This window comes from Arachis hypogaea, chromosome 10, assembly GCF_003086295.3.
Source record: "Arachis hypogaea cultivar Tifrunner chromosome 10, arahy.Tifrunner.gnm2.J5K5, whole genome shotgun sequence".
In the NCBI taxonomy this organism is placed as follows: Eukaryota; Viridiplantae; Streptophyta; class Magnoliopsida; order Fabales; family Fabaceae; genus Arachis; species Arachis hypogaea.
In genome coordinates this window covers 103369812-103392850 of record NC_092045.1, presented here as the reverse complement: position 1 = coordinate 103392850, position 23039 = coordinate 103369812, and the positions used below count along the sequence as shown (strand labels likewise).

At 36.8% G+C, this 23039-nt stretch overlaps 1 protein-coding gene across 13 annotated transcripts; it reads left to right on the top strand.

The window, feature by feature from the left end:
• Positions 1-501: 501 nt before the first annotated feature.
• Positions 502-15180, top strand: LOC112716216 (uncharacterized). 13 transcript variants are annotated; one of them, XM_072205258.1, is made up of 18 exons: positions 502-887; positions 1095-1175; positions 3102-3940; positions 4027-4101; positions 4199-4261; positions 4401-4574; positions 5495-6049; positions 6197-6955; positions 7759-8040; positions 8162-8317; positions 8912-9255; positions 9701-10181; positions 10416-10742; positions 11705-12422; positions 12538-12596; positions 13330-13737; positions 13864-13902; positions 14714-15180. In XM_072205258.1, exons 3-18 carry the CDS (start codon positions 3938-3940, stop codon positions 14894-14896), a joined length of 4626 nt encoding a protein of 1541 aa, XP_072061359.1. In that variant the 5' UTR covers positions 502-887; positions 1095-1175; positions 3102-3937; the 3' UTR covers positions 14897-15180. The 13 variants fall into 13 exon arrangements, with proteins under 13 accessions (XP_072061359.1, XP_072061357.1, XP_072061352.1 ...); XM_072205256.1 differs by having other exon boundaries at positions 10413-10742; XM_072205251.1 differs by having other exon boundaries at positions 520-887; positions 3196-3945.
• Positions 15181-23039: the final 7859 nt, after the last annotated feature.

Genomic DNA, 23039 nt, shown 5'->3' with positions numbered 1-23039 from the left:
TATAACTCTTTTTTCAAATTTGAAATGAAATGTGTAACAAGGAGCACAACATCCAATGATTTTCTAATGAAGTTAGTAAGATACTAGGTTGTCGATAAATTTTTATTAGCTTTTTGATATAAAATTTAGGGTAAAATTAACATGTTATTATTACAGTTATATATGTTCTTATTTTTTTATCTCCCTCCTTATGGTTCAAGAATATTATAAACTTCGAACTCTTCTATTCATATTTTACTTTGAATAAAGATAAAACAATATATTTAACACGTTTATTATATAACGATGATGATAGTGTTATACTAAATTTAAAAAATATATGATTTAAAATATTATTTTTAATTTAACTTATCAAATTTAAAATATTTTTTTAATTTAACACTAGTATAAATATACTTTGGCTCATTCGTCAATCAATTTTCAATTTGGCTTATTCATGTAACAACTATCCTCCATTGATTTATTTGTGTTTTTTACCCTAAAATCTCTTTAAAAAAAGATAATTAATTTTTTTTAAAAAAATTCACGTGGCCTAACTAAAACTAAAATTAAATAAAAAAAACCTAATTTCAAAAGCTTCAGCATTCAACAGCTCTTCTGTGTACGCCGCCGTCAACAGCCCTTCTCCTCTGCCCCTCGCCGGAGCTCGCCGGTAGATCGTCGGACCTCTGCCTCTTCGAGTGTCTTTACTCTGATTCGCGCCTCTATCTCTCTGCCTCGACCTCCCGTTCTTGCCGCCGGAGTATCTCTTTTTCGTTCTGTTTTTCTCTCGTCGGTGCTTCGCCGGAGCTCGTCAAAATGCTCTAAGTTTTCACTCTGGTTCGCACCTCTATCTCTCTGCCTCGATCTCCCATTCTTGTCGTTGTTCTGCCGTCGCATCAATTGAGGTAAGCCTCCTCCTTGCCCTTGGTTCTGCCATTAGCGTCTTCTGAGTTCTGAGTTTTCTCCTGAGTTTTGTTCTGCCGTCGCATCTGGCTTTCTTCTATTTTGTTCTGTTGTGTTCTGTCAAACAACTTCCGAGTTTTCTTCTGTTTTCTCCAAACCGAACCCTTAGTTTTGGATGTGCTCTGATTTTGAACCATTGCATAACCCAGTTTCAGGAAAGATGAAAAGGTACAGAACTACAGATTTTAAAATCTCTCAGTGTTGAACTCTTCATTTCAACGGATCCTGCTGTAAGTTTCTTCCTCACTGTGGTTCACTTTTTGATTGGTTAGGACTTAATTAAATTGCATGAATTAATTTGATAGGATCACAGCTTTTCCCTTTGCTGTGTAAATAGATTGTTTTTGTTGTTTGTATATTGAATTAGTAGATTACTGTTAGAGTAGGAAGGGATTTGAGCTGATTTAACACGTCTTAAGAATCTTAACAAGTCCTTATCTTCAAAATCTTCGTTGAAAATTGCTATGGGCTTGTTGACTTGTTCTGTAATCTCTCTGTAAATCTCTATAGGAAAAAATGGAAAATGAGAGAAGATTCTAGTGATTTTGTTTGGAGGGAAATCTAGACCCTTCTAATTTGATAAGTTTGAGTGTGTGCTGTTTAATGCTGCATACTCTTTGTGCTCTTTGAATAAGATGATTAAAGCTTCCACTTCCAATTTATTTTAAATCACAAAACTTTCCCATATCATTTATATATGTTTCTCTGTCAAAGATAAGTTTTTAAGATAAATCATCATAAGTTAAATTGTGCTCACAGTCGTTTACCTTAACCGGAATTTCTCCTTTTACTCTAAATCTAAATACATTGGCTTTAATTAGATATCATTATTGTTGCTTGTATTAGAGATGTATTACGAAATGAAGCAATCATACAACTTAAAATAATGTCTTATATATAGATGATAGTGGATCAAATTTGTTGATGTTCTACCAAAATATGGAAAAGTTTGAATATTGTAATGCAATAATAGACCAAAGAATAATATAACTCTTCAGATAATCAGAAGGTAGAGAATCGAGAGGAGTTGGGGTTTTTAATATAGAAATAAGTTTCTCTAATAATACTAGGAATAGTTATTGTGACTGACAAAATAGCAGTAAAAACGTTTTAAGAACATGCATTACAAACACCATTGCCCATTATAAAAATAATTTGTGCATAATAAGGAGACCTTAACTTTTTAAGAAAATCTGGCTTTGGTAATAGGTCAGCCCGTAATGCAAAAGACACAAATGAGTCTAATTGGCAAAGTTTATTTTTCTGAACAATACCTCAAATTTTATTAAAGTTTCACAATAGACTAATTTGCCAAAAGAAACAAGGAGTTGATGATTCTATTTTTGAGACTAAATTGTTCTACTAATTTTTTTTAAGAAAATTATTTGCAGTATTACTCTTATTTTAAATGTTTTACCACTTAATTTTTTTATATAACTGAAAATAAAAAATTATCATTAAGTATATATCATAAATTATTCTATTTAAAATTAATTTATTTTAAATTTATTATTTATAAAATTTATATCAATAAGTGAAAAGTGATCTTTAAATTAGAAATTAGCTAACAAGTGTCCTTAGTTAAATGTAAAATGTTTGTATTAGAAAATTAAGGTCTGTTTGGTTTCTGTTTTTAGTTTTAATATCTTTAAATTTGTACAAAAAAATTAAAATAATGAAAACAAGATTGTTATTTTCATTATTTTTATTTTTTTTATAATATTATAAAAACATAAAACACAAAAAACAAAAACATGAAATAAAAAATAGACTAATTGCACCTTAAAAAATTTCAAATTTTCATAATATATATTTATTATATAAAATATTTAAAAATTAAAAAAAGTTCATGAAAAATAACCTTATTCCATACATGCAGGAGTTTGTTAGTAAAAACTATTTAAATTAAAAAGAAAATTTTGTTAAAAAAGAAACGTACCCTTTGTAAAGTAAATCCGTCTTGTGCAGCTGCTCCGTCTTGTGCAGCCACTCCCTGCTGCCCCGCCATCTACACAATGATGATGGTAGTTCAAGTATATATTATGAAAATTTGAAATTTTCATATAAAATAATTTTTGTGTGACATTATCCAAATTGCAATGATGATGGTAGTTCAATCAAACTAGTCATTGAAATTAACAATAACGTTGGTGTAGTGGTAGTGGCATACTACAACAGGGGAGAACCCGAGTTATACTCCTAGAGAGTACATGATACATCGATTGATTACGAAAAGGGTATTAATCTCAGGGAAAATAGGCACTGAGGTTTGAGGAGAGAATGGACTTGGTTATCAATGCAGCAGTGGAAGAGATATGTGGCCACCTTGAAGATGGAATCACTCTTGCTGCACTGTGGGACAAGCTTGAAGGCTCGCCTTCCCTCTTGTCCTCCGGCCTCCAACTCTCTCCTGCCATCAAAAGGGACATATGGACCAACCTCCTCAACATCCCTACTTTGCGGTTTGAGCCCCAACCCACTTCCTCGGAGCTTGAAGATGCCAACGAGCTCAATTTGAAGATCATTGCTCAAAAGAGCCTTGTTGACAACTTCATGGGACTCTATGATTCCCCCTCTCTCCAACAAGCTCAAATGCGTGTCCTCCACCTTCTGGCTAGTGTCAAGGCCAATGGCATTACTCAAAGCAACCTTGCTAAACAATTGAACATTGATGGGAATAACTTTCATTATGTGCTGAGAAGTCTCGAGTGCCAAGGCTTAGTTGTCAAGCACCCTGCTATCGAAAAGAAGAAGCAAATCTCCACTCATGGGGATTCCAAGAATTATCCATGTGTATCTACCCATTTAGTGTACTTGCGTCGCTATGCTAAGAAACTTGAATCAAATCAGAGGTTTGAACTACAAATAACCAAATCAAACAACCCTGAGGATGATGACCAGGATGCAGAGGGAAATTCACTTCAAACAGATGTTCTTCTTAAAGATTATGCACCCCAAATGAAAGCTATTTGTGACAAACTTGCAAAAGCTAATGGCAAGGTTCTTATTTTGTTTAGTACTCATTTTTATTGGTCAGATAAACTATTTTGTGCTAATATTGTTTTGTTGGTTATCTTGAAGGTTCTTCTTGCGTCTGAGATTAAGAAGGAACTTGGGTATTTTGGATCACGTCCTAAACAAAGGATTTGGAGAACAGTATATTCTCTAACATTAAACTTCCTAAAGTTATGATTAACTTTTCTGTTATGTGGTTCTTGATTGCCTTATTTCTCTTATTATTCTGTGTGAGCAGCTTTGTCGCCGGTTGAAAGCAGATAATGTTGCGGAACTGTTTGATGCTAAGGTGAATGGCAAGGTTAGTTAGCTTATACTACTATATAATGACTTCTCTTTGATTCTTAGCTTCTAATTTCATTTGGTAAAATATGATTTTAATAGGGATCTTATTTTCATGGTTTTTGTGATAATACAACAATAATTTTACTTGTTTGCAGGTTGAGTCTTGTCTACGGCTTGTTGAACCAGTAACTACTGGATCTGCAAATGAAGATAAAAACTCAAACTTTGGGAAAGTATGCGTCATTGATCAGTTTGTGGAGCTACCTATTGAGCATCAAATATTCGATATGATTGATGCTGCAGGATCAAGTGGCATTACTTTCAAGGAGGTGCATATTTAATTCTTATATTTTCCTTTTTCTGAGACATGTGGAAAGCTGCGAATGTTAGTAAAGAATTATTTTCAGGCCTTTAGGATAGCAGGCCCTGTTTATTATGCTATGTAAGACCTCTTAGGATAAATATATACCATAGGATTAAGTTATCTTAATAGAGTAAGCTACGAAAGCCTAGGCAGACTAAGAGGGTTATCACAACAGTAACTAACTCTGCCGGGTAGGACTGCCCGGTGTATCCAGCTGTAATTACTTAACACCGAAATTCATTATACCATCTTTAGAGTAGCTTCCTCTAGAAGTCATCCCTGCTATTGTATATAAGCTTTGTAATTGTTCATTGGGCATTTCTAAGTCATATCTCTCTCTCTCTACCCATTTAAACTGAAGCATGGATAGGGCATAGAATTTCTCTCTCTCTCTCTCTCTCTCTCACATTCAAATTGAAGCATGGATAGGGCATAGAATTTCTTGAGTTCTTAAGTTAAAAGCACCAGGACTAATCTACATAAAATCTGAATCATAGAAAATTATTTGGATGGTATTTATGTCGAGCAACTCACTGGCTTTCAGTGGAGAGCTTAAGTGTTTGGCAGAATTGACTCTTGACATTGCATTGGTGTAAAATCTTATGCCTGTGTGGTATAATGTTTAGTCCTTGTTACCCACCATTATATCTAAGACTACTCATTGATGCTGTATGTTTGTCTTCTAGCCCTAAAAAAGGTTTTGGTCTCTTCATTTCATGAGGGTATTTTTGTGTAAATCTTTCTTTAAATTACTCTTATTTTGAATGCAACCTTTAACCTGTTTCCACCTTGATAAGTTACCTCGAAATCCAAAGCACTTTTTTTAATAGGGGCAACCAAATGATTTCATATCTTAATTGGAAATTTCATGTTTCTCTTCTACAGGTATGTGAGAGGCTTGGGATTGATCTAAAAAAGAACCACATTCGGCTAATAAATTTTTGTCATAGATTTGGAATGAAAGTGCAGCAAGTGCAAGACTCGAAATCCAAGACAATTCGTGTTTGGACATCTAAAAATTTCAATTGTGAACCAGAAGCTGGGCTTTTTCACAAACTTGAAGAAAATAAAATTTTTGATCACGTACCCGACAGTTCTTCTAAATCAGCATCTGAATTTGACACTTCAACTTCCCATGGTAGACTTCCTGACCCTGCAGAATTCAAAGATATTGAACAAGGTGCTGGAGTATCTTGTGAATCTCCAAGAAATGTTGAGTCTGAAGGAATACCAACAAACTTGCAAGACGTAGACCTTGACCCCGTGGGCACTGTTTACAATACCAAGCGCGATTTGGTTAGTTTATCAACGGATGCAGATGTTGCATCATCAGCTATGCAATATAGTGTTTCAAAAAATGGATTAAATAAAAGATATACAAGTTACTCTTTCACTGTGGACAGCAATCGAAGGGCAAATAGGATACTAGAAAGACTCAAGGTATGCCATTTTCTGCCTTCCTAATCCTAATGCTCATGAAAATGGTCTAGAACAAAAGTTTATTGCCTAAAATTTATATTCTCAGTTTTTTATCCAAAAAAAATTATCAGTTTCTAAAAGTAATGTTCTCCATTTCTTTTTTTGCAGAATGAAAGGTTCATTTTGAGATCTGAGATGAGTAGGTGGCTTACTAGCTTAGAGAAATCTAAGTATAAGTCTCAGGTGGACCGCAAAACTATAGATCGAATATTGAATAAGCTTCAGGAGCATGGGCTATGCAAATGCATAACAGTACATTCCCCTGTAGTTACTGAATATTCCAAGACTAAAGATTGTATTGTAGTTGTGCATCCATCCATAAATCTAACGCCTGAACTATTTGATGCAATTCAAGATAGAGTGAGATCATTTGATATGGAACTTCGCAGCAAAAGTATGTCTCATAAAAAAGATGATGAATCGATACCCGTAATGGAGGATATTCAGAAAACTAAAAGCCATGTAGCTCCAGATTCAGGGGCCAGCAAAGCAGATGTTATGCGCGCTAATGGATTTGTGTTGGCAAAAATGATTCGTGCAAAACTTCTCCATACTTTTCTTTGGGATTATTTGCATGGGTCAGCAAGCCATGATGATCCTTTATCAAATGAAAAATGTATTTACGAACTGAATAATAATCCTCATAGTAGTAGCAAATTATTTTCTTTGGAAACTGTTATCAAAGCGATTCCAGTTGAACTATTCTTACAAGTTGTTGGCTCCACTCAAAAGTTTGAAGAAATGATTGAAAAGTGCAAGATGGGTATACGCCTATCTGATATTTCTACCAGGGACTACAATTGTTTAATGGACACTAATGCAACTGGAAGGTTGTCGAAAGTTATTGACATTTTAAGGCGTTTAAAGGTACATTTTTCACTTCGGTGTAGTGTCATCCTTTTTATGTTTTCTATATTATTTTTTATCTGTATTTTATCTCCTTGCCCCCTTTAGAATAAATTCCTCTAGTTGGTACTTTAAAATTTAAATTGCCTTTGTGAGCTGAGAAGACTGGAAACAGTGGTGGAGGAATTGTAAAAACATGGTTGAAAATTGATATGATCAGAGTGAAAATTACTTGGCCACAGTAAAAGTGAATGTGATTAATGTCTTTTCTGCTTGATATGCTGTGTTGTTTCAGCAAAATGATAATGGGGTACTCAAGGAAACAGGAAAAGAATGGCCATCACTTAATGCTGAGTTGTTTTAATTTTATCATAATCCAATTTATCTGGGGAAAAAAAAAAACTTGTACATTTCTTTTTTAAAAAAAATTCTGAAACTTATTCCTAGTTCCTGCTCATGGCTTCCTAAAACTTTTATGTATTTAAGTTGTTCTTATATGGAGCTATTTAGTCCTAGGTAAGGATTCTGTGCGTCTTTTATCTGAATACATCTTGTCTGCAGGTGAACTAAAGTTATTAACTAATTTTGTTGATCTTAATTGTTACTTACGGATATGTTGTATTTGGGATAAGTGCACTTTTGTTTTATCCATTGTAAAAGGTAGTTTTTGAAACGAAAATGCAGCGAATGGTGCAAAGTAGTCGGAAGTAGAAGGTGGGAAGTTTTAAGCAAACACAATATTAGATGGTCAATATAAATAAGATTACCATTTACCATTACCTTGTAGAAAATGAATTATTCTTGACAAAGATATATTTATGTAGTTGATTCGGATTGTAGCTGATATGCAATCTAGAGATGAAGTGAACATGGCACATACTTTTTCCCACATGTTGGAGCTTAAGCCGTACATTGAGGAACCCCTTTCAAGTGAAGCAACTTCTCTAAACTTTATGTCCCATGATCTTCGACCAAGAATCAGGCATGATTTTGTCTTGTCTAATAGAGATGCAGTTGATGAATATTGGCAAACTTTGGAGTATTGCTATGCTGCTGCTGATCCAAAAGCTGCGACATATGCATTTCCTGGATGTGTTGTTCATGAGGTAATCTGCAAGTGTCTCAGTGGGTGACTTCAAGGCTTCTCTACTTTGATGGCTTTCGATTTTTTTGTTATAATTTCAGTTTAAACTCTAAAACTTTTTTTTTTCTGGTTTACAATATTAGGTTTTTCGATTCCGTTCATGGGCATCAACTCGTCTTATGACAGCTGAACAACGTGATGCACTTTTAAAGCATGTGGCAAAGGATGATCTCGGTGAAAGAATATCTTATAGGGACTGTGAGAAGATTGCAAAGGATCTTAATCTTACCTTGGAGCAGGTCAGTATGTTGCAAGCTCTAAACATTGCTTTTGTTATTTATCTCTTCTAGAGATTGCTTAGGTAAATTGTTAAAGTGTTCATCATCATGACTGCATAATGGACAAGAAAACTACTTGGTCAATTATGATGAGGAATTTCATTGCTCTAGGATCCCTTTTAATAGAGAAACATATTGAGATGAAAAAGATAGAGTGCAGATAGAGAGGAAAAAAAGTTATCCTCATAAATACAAAGAAGGAAAGAAGAACATAAGAAAAAAGTTACTGTAGAAAGCAGCATGGTCCAATTTGCTGTTGAATGTGATATTTTATAGAATTTTAGAAAGATAAGGTTCATATATGATACTGAGAACTGTCAGTGACTTGGTGGAAATGCATTTGATAGATTTAAATATTTTTGTTTGTGTAAATAGTTTATAAAAGCTTGGGAAAACCCTCAATCCATGAGTTAGGATTTGGGGCTAAGTTATATGCATTCAATTATAAGAGTGTAAAGGAAAATGTTAAGTTGTTGAATGAGTGGCTGCTGTCCCCCCCCCCCCCCCCCCTTCTCTCTCAATATTACTTTTGAATTCATATTTTTCCACTAGCAGGTTCTTAGTGTGTATTCTATTAAGCGGCGCCATTACATTAAAAAGTTCAAAGATGAAAGGAAAGAGAATAGTTCACTTGAAGGAATGGGTAGGAAATATAGTTCTACAGAGCTGAGGCCAGAAAAGCATGCAAGAATTGAAGAAGCTGCTGATATTGAGATGCATATGGAAGAAGACAATCTGGGTATTGATTCTGGAGAGCATGTCAATGATACTCAAGAATTTGAGGACGATGTTCATTCTGAAGAGGGTTCTCAAGATTGTCCCCTTATTAGCCAGTGTGTCTTATCCACAATGAAGCCAAGACGGCAAAGGAGATTTGCATGGTCAGACAAAGCTGATAGGTAAGAGAAAAAATTTCTCAATCTATTCAATGATAATTCAAATGAGTATTGCATTGAGTGTTTGAGGGTGCGTGAAATAATGGTTCTTTGAAGATGGATGGATCATTTATATATTCAAGGTTGCTTTGATGAAGCTGTTAAATGAATTTTTAGATTGTTTGAAAATCATGAGTATAATACTTTTTACAAGTATTTATCGGGCATGAAATGCAAGTTTAAATCAGTGACACTGGCATTGGGCTTATTACTTTAATTTTAGAAAAAAGAAATTTATTAATGGAAATGAGAATACTGACAGGGTCATGTGGCCTTTCTACAGTAGTATGTAAAAAGAAATTGCATTTTTTCACTTTGTCTATCCATTTTATTGTTTTGAAAATCGTCTACCCCTCCTTCCTCTCCTTTGTTGCCTAAGAATCAAGAATATCTCTATATCTTATTTCAGACAATTGGTGATTCAATATGTTAGACATCGTGCTGCTCTTGGTGCAAAATATCATCGTATGGATTGGACATCAGTTCCTGATCTCCCAGCGCCTCCAAGAGTCTGCATGAGAAGAATGAATTTATTGAATAGTAACGAAAGAGTTAGGAAAGCTGTGAATAGACTCTGTAACATTCTCGGTGAACGATATGCAGAGCAGCTGGAGATGTCCCAGAATTTGTCATCGAAGAAAGATGATTGCAGGGAACTTGTGAGGTCCCAGTCCAGTAAAGGTGTTGACAATAATTTTAGACCTGATATTGGAATTCAAATGCCAAGCCTAAATGGAGAGCCTTGGGATGACTTTGAGAACAAAACTATCAAGAACGCTCTTGAGGACATTCTTCGCTACAAGATAATGGCTAAGCTAGATGCCTCCTCCAAGAAAGTTCAGCCTCAATATGAAGGGTTGTCAGATGCAAATGCAGATGCTGATGGATATGTAATTCTCTAATACCTACAATAATAATATCAAGCCATGTCTTCAAAGTGTTTATAAATAAACAAGACTTAATGAGATTTACCTTATTTCCGTCATCTTCTATTTTTTTATAATGAATAGTTAATGCTTTCCCTTTCACTGTTCTTGGTCGAAGCTATTATTATTTGCTTTATGCTGTACAGTCTTAACTTATTTTGGAAGCTGGGTTACTAAAAGAATAATTTTTCTTAGCAGGAGTCCCAAGAAAATGAAGACACTGTATCAGCCATTCCTAGTGAGATTACTCAAAGCCATCATGGAAAGAGCCAAATCTCTTCTGCCCAAAGGTCACGCCGCCGCCTTGATAAAAATTTTAAGAGGTTTCTGAGTAACACTACTAATGTATATGGACAAGTGTACAAATCATTGGCCATTTCAAATGCCGTGGAGCTATTTAAGCTTGTTTTTTTGAGTACCTCCTCAAGTCCACAGGCACCAAGTTTACTAGCAGACATTCTTCGGCGTTACTCAGAGCATGATTTATTTGCTGCTTTTAACTACCTTAGAGAGAAGAAAATCATGGTAAATGTCTCATTCTGCAATAGTTAATATTTCTTGCATGTGTTGTTGATCATGCACCCTATACCGATACTTGTTCATGTCAAGCCTACATCAGTCATCATGTAAACTAATGATATATGCATCAAATATTCATATATTTTGTTTCTGTATGTACTGGCTCGTGTTTGATTGATTATCTCTAGAAGGCTTAATTATGGGGAATAAAATGATGGGAGAATTTCGCTGTCTTTTTCTGATTGAATATAAAGTCGAAAGTCAATTGCAGCTAAACATGGTTATATGTCGAAAGTTGTTGAGGGAGATCTAGGCGAATGTTAAGTTAATTCAGTCAAAAAACACAACTGTTTTTATGCATGCATATAAGGGATTACAAGATTATCTATGTGTTTAAACGTCATGATGCCCCCATAAGCTTTGACCATAGGTTCCTTTTTATTTGTTAAATTATTCATTGAAGCTAAGAAGTTTATTTAAAAATCATTGGCAAGTGCCAACCACATTCAGACATTAATAGATGGCAAATAGGTAGCCATTGTAAGGGGCAGGCCGTTCTGCCCCTTGTCCCTGAGGAAGGTTTACAATTATTTCTTAGGTTTAGTAAGATTCACTTTAACTATTATTTATACCACTGCTAATTGTTGCTAATTGTAGCAGACATCTTCCTTTGAGCTAAAAGGGTTATTGGACAACCTACCATGAGCATATTCCTTGGAATTCCCTTGAACCTGAGTAGCTTAAAAGTTTGTTTTATATATATATATATATATATATATATATATATATATATATATATATATATATATATATATATATTTGTGATTTCTGCCACCTATTTTAATTTGATTTGACTCTAACCTTCAAGATTTTGGCTACCTGATTTATCTTTTTCACCTTCTTACCCTCTCTTACTGTTATATATAGACAATCTCAATGTATTATGCATCTGTGTTGGTATTTGATAGGTTGGCGGAAACGGCAGAGAACGTTTTGAACTATCACAGCAGTTTCTGCAGTGTGTTTCCAAGTCACCATTTCCATTTAATACTGCAAAGCGAGCAGTTAAATTTTCTCTGTGGCTACAAGAAAGAGACAAAGTCCTGAAGGAAATGGGTACCAATCTTGCTGAAGATCTTCAATGTGGTGACATTTTTCAGTTGTTTGCCTTAGTCTCGTCGGGTGAACTTTCAATTTCACCATGCTTACCAGATAATGGTGTTGGAGAGGCTGAAGACCTGAGGAACACAAAGCGCAAATCTGATGTTGAAGGTGAAATAATTTCTCGTCGGGAAAAAGGTTTCCCGGGTATTGTCATTTCTGTACACTGCACAACAATGTCAAGGGCTGATATTTTAGATTTGCTTGAAGATAATAACAACGACAACCAACCTTTTGAGAAGAGCTCCAAACTAAACACTGATGAAAACTGTAACAATTCAGGTCCTGACCAAATGTTGGAAGTCTTTAACTCTTGTGATACAGTACCTGTGGAAGAAAACCATATTGAATCACCGTGGGAAGCTATGGTAGGCTATGCAAAGCGATTGATGTTTGATCCTTCTAATCAAGAACAAGAATGTGTCATCTGTGCTGAGGACTTCAGGGTTGTTTATGCTGCTATCCAAAATGCTGGTGATCAAGGGTTAAGCATGGGGGAAATCTCCCAAATTATAAACTTGCCAGGTATATATGCCATGAGATGTAACCAAGTATATCATTGACTTAAAACTGTTATAAAAAAGTCAGTTATTTAACTTATTTGATGTTGTGTATTGGTATTTTGCTTTATACATTTCAGGAGCAGAAGTAGATGGACTGCTTGTTGATGTTCTTCAGGCATTTGGTCAAGCCTTTAAGGTTTCTCCTTTCCTCATTCCATTCCAACAGTTTATAGCATGTCTTGATTATTCCAAACCATGGATTGATCCAATAAAAAAAGCAATCTTTTTTGTTTTTACTCAGTCCAAAGGTTTGAGACTCAAAATCCTGTTCAAACATTATTCCAACCATGCTTTCGTCAAAATTTGGTTGCAGATAAAACACAATTTGCACCATGCACATCCAAGACTAATTTAGGGAGTGCAAACAGTAATGAAAATATGCAGAAAGTACTACTATGTGCATTGATCAGATAGTTTCCTTTTGCATTTTCCCATGTTGGACTCTTCAATACTGTTATCTTTTGTTTTTGTTTATTGTTTATTGTTTTCCTTCTCTGTTTTTTCTGTGTTCTCTTGAATTTTGTTTGAGCGAAAGTGGCTTTGGGGAACTCTTGTGAGAGGAAGCTTTGGGAAAAAGGGCATTGCAAATCGTGTTTTCCTATTTGAGACTTAAACCAAACAGGCTGATACTCCTTTTGTTATTTTGAAACTATATATGAAAGGAATTGGGACTGGTTGTTGAGATTTGCTGGAGTTATTAACAACAGTAGAAATTTAAGCTTATTACCAGAAATGATAAGTTTTTCCCTTTTGGGAAAATTATGTTGATTTACTCTCATGCTGGCGGTTTTAGTATGTTATTCATATTCAGTTTTAAAATTTTAGTTTCTTTCTCTTTTATATCTAATAATATTCTCGTTTCTCTGCAGGTCAATGCTTTTGATTCTGTTCGTGTTGTTGATGCTTTATACCGTCACAAGTACTTTTTGACACCTGTATGTGGTTTAAATCAAGGTACTGTGCATCCTTCATCACCAAAGACCATTGAGAAAAGTGGTCATACACGTAATCTTCACAAAGTGACAATTCTTAATCTTCCACTTGGTGATGAGAAGCCTAAAAGTAAAGCTTGCGATAGGAATGAAGGCTTTGTTGAAGATAGACTTATTGATTCCAGTGTTGATAATGTAAAAGACACACAGAAATTCTCTTCTGGTGAACTGTGTGTGCCAATACTGCCGTGGATCAATGGAGATGGGACCATCAACAGCATTGTCTACAATGGTCTCAGACGCCGTATCCTTGGAATAGTGATGCAAAACCCAGGAATGTTGGAGGTATGTGCAATCTTTATTTTGATTGAAAGATTGTAATCCATGCTGACACCCTTGCTTATCTTAAAAATTAGTGATTGCATAATAAACAAAAATATCGACTGACTTTTTCATTGTGTATCTTGTTAGGGTGATATTCTACGTCAGATGCATGCGCTGAATCCACAGGTATTCAACCAAATTTAGACTATTGTTTAGATCATATAATCTGTATGAATGATAATGACCTGAGTCAGGGAAAAGTGTCTTTTTGTTCCTGTTGGATGAAATATTTACCTACGTGTGCTTTTGTTCTCTGGAATCCATGAATTTTGCTTTAAAGTTCCAAGATAAGCTTTATATTATATCCCCGTTCCCATGAGATTATACTGAAACCTGCCATCACACCTCTCAAGTTTCAACATTATGCAAAATCCTGATGTGTATATTACTTAGGTTTTAGTCATTATTAAATTATATCACTAATATAATAATTACTTAATTAATGTAGAGGTTCCAACACAAAAATAGATCATATAAAGAGTATCCCAATTGATAGTGCTAAAGTTGAAGGCGTTATTTGAAGGGGCTCGTCTATGGGCACGGTGCATGATTGGAGTAGTACACAATAACATTGTCAGATTCATGAAGCTTACATTCTTGTTAACTAAATGTTAAAAAGCCATACATTAATGGAAAGTTACCTATACAAATCATTTGAGATATGGCATGGAATGGGAAGAGAACAGTGGAGGGAAAATGAAGAGAAGTGAATGGTTATGATGGGATTATATATAATTGGTTAGGGACCCTTTCGTGTATATTTCATTACTCCTTAAGTTAAAAGGGTTTGTTTCTATGCTTGAAGATGCCAATTATCTTATCATTGTTGGTGCTGATATAATTTGTTTTCTTTTTCATCCTCCTGATCCTGATTTTGCTTATAATTGTTTGTGGCACTCTTGCTTAAGAGTAAATGCTGATTTTGTGCTTCTCACAGAGCTGTAGAACACTATTGGAATTGATGGTTTTGGATAAACACTTAATTGTGAGGAAGATGCATCAAGAAAGATTTGGTTCCCCCTCCATACTACAGAATCTTATTGGACGAAAATCCAATCAATCAAAGTGGATATGTCTCGAGCATTACTTTGCCAATCCCATGAGTACTTCCTTCTTGTAAGGAATCTCATTGGACATGTAAAGCCCATAAATAATGTGTTTATATGTATAAGGATGAACAAAAATATATGGAAAAAAATTATGTTAGTCTTTATGTATAATTAGGACTTTAGAGAATTTTTAAAACTTAGAGCATTCTAGTTGTGTATTTAAATTAGGATCGCATAATTGTTCTGTAAGTTCAGTCTTTGACTAACCATAGTAAACCAGTTAATCACTCTTACATAGTAGGATACACATTTTATAGAAGTTACAAAATTAATGGTAATTAATCTTTTATTTTTATCATTTTATCAATTTTTTTACTTTACAGGATTTAAATTCGTAAACGAAGTTCTGGAAGAAAATAGAGAACACTTATGCTATGCAACTCCTCTATTCCTAGTCAAATCCAAAATATGTGGAAATAGCAATACAAGTTGGTCTTGAGTGTCAACATTACAATAACAGTATTCAATGCTTATAGTGATCTACTACTATTAAAATCAACTGCATACGAATTTTGTTTTGTTCAGGAATTAGGGATTCATTAGAAACGGGTTTTGGTTAGCCAGTTAAAAAAAACTAGTATTTATAAAACAAGAACCCAAATAGAAAAAGGTTACAATTTATAAATTGTTTGAAAAAATCGGTTATTTTAAATCTAGTTAAGGTTCTTTAAATGGTTAATTAGCTCTTTTTTTTATCCCCGAATGAAGCTCTGTTTACAAAATGTCAGGCTATTTTAGTGAAAAAAGCTGAAGCTAATATATATTTTAATTTTGATGTAATGATGTATAAAAGGTTGTGTATATGAATTTTGAAGTATTGAAAATAGATTACTTTCTTTTACGGTAATGTAACATGATAAAATTATTTTGATAATTAAGTTTAACTAAGTTGATCTAATAGTTTAAGCATTGATAACTAGATCGAACTGAATCGGTCAGTCGGACCATGAATCGGGCTTCTCTACAGTTCGACTCAACCTGAAAAACCAATAGACATAAAACCGTTTTAAAATTGCTGAACCGAATAGGAACTGGTTGGTTGGATCGAACTGAGACAGGCCGATTTTCACTCACCTGCCTTAAAGAGTGTCGTTTTGGGGTTAAAAGAAAAAACAGGAAGTGAAGCCTCACACTCATAGAGTCACACAAGCCATCATCTCTTCATCCATAGTTGTAGAAACCGGATCGAACTGGCCAGTTCGATAAAAAAACCGACGAACCGAATCCCAACCGGTCCGGTCTAGTTCCAAGACAGTTTAAAGTCAAGAACCAGTAAGAATCAATGAAAGTCGATGAAAATCGGTCAAAACTGATGTAAAATTGGTTCAACCAAACCGCCCGAGAGAAAATTCCAAAATTGATGAAGATGTGGTTTTAACCTAGGTCCTCCTTGTAACTACATGCTCTCCTTACGACTAACCTATGTTATTCTTTGTTATTTTTGTTCATACCATGGCCCAAAATATAGCCAAATCCAAAGTGAGCAAAGTCCAATCTACATACCAAGGTATCATCAGCAACTACCCAACCTTATGCAAGTCGGGCTCGACAATGCAACCTTGGCCTTATCTACTTGAATCAATAAAACTAACTTCGACGATCTCTCTCCTTCATCTTGAAGGGAGATCCCAACAACCTCCCCAATAAAGGGAACGGTTATCCACCATCAAAGGTGAAACTACTCAAAAGAGTGGTTATAGAATCTACACTTACCATTATAAGTATCCGAACACTCTCAGGTATTCTTTAGAACCAATCTACAAAAAGCCTGTTTAAACCCCTACTAACTTAAGCATCGGAGTCCCTTGCAGGTACCATCCCCACCTCCTCACGAGGAATTCGGATGGCAACACCTCGATGCCAGCAGAAGTTGGACACTGCGTCAAAAGGAGTCTGGACCTTACGTCCAGGCCCAAAAGCCACCCAATTTTAGGTAATCCTCGAAATATTGGTGCCATTACCGGGGACCTGGAGTCTACGCCCAACTATGGCGGACAATCAACCCGAAGACGGGCATATGGCATCCGAATCCGAGCCTAAATGTCACAATGACAATCATGCAATAGTAATACCTGCGACAAGATAGAGCGGACGGTTCTAATGGGGAGGGGACTTCACGAAACCCTCAACCCAGAAGAATCAACTCAGAGATACACTCACCAGAGGACGTGGTGAACCGACATCCAACAGAACTCATGGGACTCGTGCATGGGCACCATAGCTGACTAGAACAACTCAAGCAGGAGATAGAGCGATAAAGAGAAGTTGAAAGAGACCTTAAAAAGGAAGTACGACAACAAAAAGAACTAGAAGAAAAGCTTTTGAAATAAGGAGCCAACCTTCGAGGCCAGAGCAATAATACAGATCAGGAAGAAATCCCTTTCGAAGGGAAGAACTATTCATTGAAGAGATCATGCGGGCTAGGGTCTCCAGAAACTTTAAGAGCCCTGACATGGACCTCTATGATGGAACGATCGACCCAAGACACCATCTAAGCAACTTTAAAAGCTGGATGTACTTGGCTGACGCGTCAGATGCAACTCGTTGCAAAGCTTTCCCGACAACGTTAACCAAGGCAGCAATGAAGTGGTTCGACGCCCAGGTTCGTAACCTGCTTTGACGATCTTGCAAGAAAGTTTATCACCCGATTCTTCATCCAGAAAAATAAAGTCTAACACGCTCCAAGCCTTCTAGGAGTCAAGCAGGAGGTCGGAGAAACTCTCCGAGCTTACATGGAAAGATTGAACAAAGCCTGCTTAGATATCTAAACTCTGCCTACAGAAGCAATGATAATGAGGCTAGTTAATGGCCTCAAACAAGGACCATTTTCCCAGTCCATATCAAAAAGACACCCGACTTCTCTGTACAAGGTACAAGAGCGAGCAGAAAAGTACATCAACATGGAAGAGAATGTCCGACTAAGAGAACCTGCTCCAAAACAAAATCTTCCTTACCAGGCTCAAGATAAAGAAGTGAAGAAAAAGGATGAGTACAACTCAGACAAGCCTTGAAGATATCATAACTACACCCCCTGCGAGTCTCCCTTGTTGACATCTATAGAGATATCTGTCATATCAAGAAGCTTTCACCTCCTCGGCCCATCAAAAACAAGAAAAATAGAAGTTAGACAGAATATTGCTATCACAAGATATATGGACATTCTACCAATGATTGCTACGACTTGAAAAATGTAATAGAAAAAATGGCCAAGGAAGGTCGGTTAGAAAGATACTTGGCAGAAAGATCGGATGAACTAAGAAAAAGAAAAGGAGACGAGGAAGACAATAGTCAACGAGATCGGCCACCACAAACTCCTAATAGACACATCCACATGATAGCCAGAGGATTTGCAGGAGGCTGAATAACTAAGTCCTCCCACAAAAGGCATTTAAAAGAAGTCTATCAAGTCGGGGAGGAGGCTGAATCCCCCGACTTGCCCATTATTTCCTTCACGAAAGAAGATGCACAAAGGATAACACTGGGGCACGACGATCCTGTTGTGATCACAATGATACTTGCTAATCCAAATGTCCACAGGACTTTGCTGGACCAAGGAAGTTTGGCTGACATCTTGTTTAAACCTACCTTCGACAAGTTAGGGTTGGAAGAAAAGAAACTTAGGGCATACTCTGACACTCTTTTTAGATTGGGAGACACGCCCATCCGACCTCTTGTCCTCATTATGTTACACACCACTTTTGGTAAAGGTATGAAGTCCAGAAGTTTGAGTATAGACTACATTGTGGTTGACGTAGCATCAGCTTATAATGCTTTGATAGGTCAGACAATGTTAAACTGGCTTGCTGCAGTCGTCTCTACCTCTCATCTCTGTATAAAATTCCCGAGCTCAGAGGGAATAGACACCATGAAAACAGATTAGAAATTGGTGAGAAGATGCTACAATGAGAGCCTGAACCTACGTGGATGCACAAAGGGAGAGAAGTCAACACCATTAACTTAGTGGTACTCGAACACGAGAAAAACTAAGGCCACAACCCGATGGAAAAACTGAGGAGATTCAAATCGGATACTAGGTTTGAAAGATGATAAACATATGAGCTAACTTAGACAAAGAATTGATAGCAGATCTCATCAAGATCCTACAAGAAAACTCCGATCTCTTCGCATGAAAGGTCTCCGATATGCCCGGAATACATCCTAATCTTATAAGTCACAAGCTTGCTGTTCACTCGAGCTCACGACCTGTACAACAAAAATGATGAAATCTCGGCTTCAAAAGAGCACAAGTCATTGAGGAGCAGGTCCAAGCTTTGTTAGAACCTGGGTTCATAAGAGAAGTAAAATACCCCTTGTGGCTGGCCAATGTAATACTCGTGAAGAAACAAAACGAGAAATGGAGAATGTGTGTCGACTACACCGACCTCGATAAAACTTGTCCTAAGGATCCATACCCTCTTCCCAGCATTGATGCTTTGGTAGATTCAGCTTCGGGCTATAGATACTTGTCCTTTATGGACGCATATTCAGGATACAACCAAATTTCGATGTACAAGCTGGACCAAGAGAAAACGTTTTTCATTACCCCGAGATCAAATTACTTTTATGTAGTAATGCCTTTTGGATTAAAAAATGCTGGAGCCATATATCAATGATTAATGAACAATGTGTTTTCATCTCACCTCGGAATATTGATGGAAGTCTACGTGGATGACATGCTTGTCAAGACAAGAGAAGATGTTAACCACTTGCCCGACTTAGTTGAGGTATTCAAAACAATAAAGAAGCATGGGATGAAACTAAATCCCTCAAAGTGCACTTTTATAGTAGAAGCCGAGAAGTTCTTACGATTCATGCTCGCCCAAAGGGGCATCGAAGCTAACCCAGACAAATACAAAGCAATATTTGAGATGAAAAGCTCGACCTGCCTCAAAGAAGTCTAGCAGTTAAATGGAAGATTAGCATCTTTACCTAAGTTCTTGGCAGAGTCGGCCCTAAAGTCTTTACTCTGTTTTGAATACTAAAGAAGTGATGCCAATTCGGGTGGATCCAGGAATGTGAGCAAGCTTTTCAAGACTTCAAAAACTTCCTGAGTTAGCCACTGATCCTTACCCGACCTATAAAAGGAGAGGAGCTCATATTGTACTTTGCAGTTGCAAGCAAGGCCATAGCCTCCACTCTTGTCTGAGAAGACAAGGACAGACAACAACCAGTCTACTTTTCCAGCAAGGCCCTACAGTGGGCAGAACTAAACTATCAAAGAATAGAGAAGTTCGCATATGCCCTTGTCCCTGCCTCTAGAAGACTCTGACCTTATTTTCAAGTCCATACGATAAAAGTTCGAACTAACCAACCCATGAAGCACATCCTCCAAAAAATGGATATCGCGGGGCAAGTGATACAATGGGTCGTGAAACTGTCTGAGTTCGACCTGAAATACGAAATTTGTATAGCAATCAAATCCCAATACCTGGCCAAGTGTATAGGAGCCCAAGGAGATCCTACATCCTGACATCTGTACATAGATGGATCATCAAACAAAGCAGGAAGTGGAGTAAGAATCATTCTTGAAAATGAAGAAGAAACTCGGATTGAACTCTCGCTAAAATTGGAGTTTCTAACCTCCAACAATCAAGTAGAGTATGAGGCCATGCTTGCTGGCTTGAGGCTAGCCAAAGAAGTCAAAGCAGCAAAATTAATAGTGTTTAGTGACTCTTAAGTAATAACTTCTCAAATAAATGGGACCTACTAGGCCAAAGATCCCAACATGAAGAAATACTTGGAAGAAACACTGGAATAATTAGCTCAATTTAAGGAAGCAGAGGTAAAACATATAACTCGGGAATTAAACAACCGAGTTGATGCCCTCTCCAAATTGGCCAGCACCAAGTCAAGGGACAACAATAGAAGTCTAATTTAGAAACTCTTCACACCCCATCAGTGATAAAAGAAATCAAAAAGTCGGATGCGATGACAGTCACAAACCTAAATCTGGGATGGATGACTCCCATCATTGAATACCTCAAATTCGATATCCTCCCCGAAAAGAAAAAAGAGGCAATGAGATATATAAGGGATGCTGGTGCGCGAAATTGTGAACAATACTTTTCACAACTCTCATAATCCCCGGTCATGAACCCCAAAAACTTGGTGTTCATTACCATGGCATTACACAACTTCGCACAACTAACCAGCAAGTGCACTGGGTCGTCCAAGTAATAAACCTTACGCGAGTAAGGGTCGATCCCACGGAGATTGTTAGTATGAAGCAAGCTATGGTCATCTTGTAAATCTTAGTCAGGCAAACTCAAATGATATGATGATGAACGAAAATAAACAATGATAAAGATAGAGGTACTTATGTAATTCATTGGTAGGAACTTCAGATAAGCGCATGAAGATGCCTTCCCTTCCGTCTCTCTGCTTTCCTACAGTCTTCATCCAATCCTTCTTATTCCTTTCCATGGCAAGCTTGTGTAGGGTTTCACCGTTGTCAATGGCTACCTCCCATCCTCTCAGTGAAAACGATTGCATATGCTCTGTCACAGCACGCGGAATTCAGCTGTCGGTTCTCGGTCAGGCCGGAATAGAATCCATCGATTCTTTTGCGTCTGTCACTAACGCCCCGCCTGCTAGGAGTTTGAAGCACGTCACAGTCATTCAGTCATTGAATCCTACTCAGAATACCACAGACAAGGTTAGACCTTCCGGATTCTCTTGAATGCCGCCATCAGTTCTAGCCTATACCACGAAGACTCTGATCTCACGGAATGGTTGGCTCGTTTGTCAGACGAGCACTTGGTTGTCAGGCGATCAACCATGCATCGTGCAATCAGGAATCCAAGAGATATTCACCCAATCAAAGGTAGAACGGAGGTGGTTGTCAGTCACACGTTCATAGGTGAGAATGATGATGAGTGTCACGGATCATCACATTCATCAAGTTGAAGAACAAGTGATATCTTAGAACAAGAACAAGCGGAATTGAATGGAAGAACAATAGTAATTGCATTAATACTCGAGGTACAGCAGAGCTCCACACCTTAATCTATGGTGTGTAGAAGCTCCACCGTTGAAAATACATAAGAACAGGGTCTAGGCATGGCCGAATGGCCAGCCTCCCAATGATCTAAGATAGCATAAAATGAAGATAGCTACCAAAGTCTGATCTAAGAACTAGATGTCCAAAGATTTAAAATACAATAGTAAAAGGTCCTACTTATAGAAAACTAGTAGCCTAGGGTGTACAGAGATGAGTAAAAGACATAAAAATCCACTTCCGGGCCCGCTTGGTGTGTGCTTGGGCTGAGCAATGAAGCATTTTCGTGTAGAGACTCTTCTTGGAGTTAAACGCCAGCTTTTATGCCAGTTTGGGCGTTTAACTCCCATTTGGGTGCCAGTTCCAGCGTTTAACGCTGGGATTTCTGAGGGTGACTTTGAACGCTAGTTTGGGCCATCAAATCTTGGGCAAAGTATAGACTATCATATATTGCTGGAAAGCCCAGGATGTCTACTTTCCAACGCCGTTGAGAGCGCGCCAATTGGGCTTCTGTAGCTCCAGAAAATCCACTTCGAGTGCAGGGAGGTCAGAATCCAACAGCATCTGCAGTCCTTTTTAGTCTCTGAATCAGATTTTTGCTCAGGTCCCTCAATTTCAGCCAGAAAATACCTGAAATCACAGAAAAACACACAAACTCATAGTAAAGTCCAGAAAAGTGAATTTTAACTAAAAACTAATAAAAATATACTAAAAACTAACTAGATCATACTAAAAACACACTAAAAACAATGCCAAAAAGCGTACAAATTATCCGCTCATCACAACACCAAACTTAAATTGTTGCTTGTCCTCAAGCAACTGAAAATCAAATAAGATAAAAAGAAGAGAATATGCAATGAATTCCAAAAACATCTATGAAGATCAGTATTAATTAGATGAGCGGGGCTTTTAGCTTTTTGCCTCTGAACAGTTTTGGCATCTCACTCTATCCTTTGAAATTCAGAATGATTGGCTTCTTTAGGAACTTAGAATCCAGATAGTGTTAATGATTCTCCTAGTAAGGTATGATGATTCTTGAACATAGCTATTTATTGAGTCTTGGCCGTGGCCCAAAGCACTCTGTCTTCCAGTATTACCACCGGATACATACATGCCACAGACACATAATTGGGTAAACCTTTTCAGATTGTGACTCA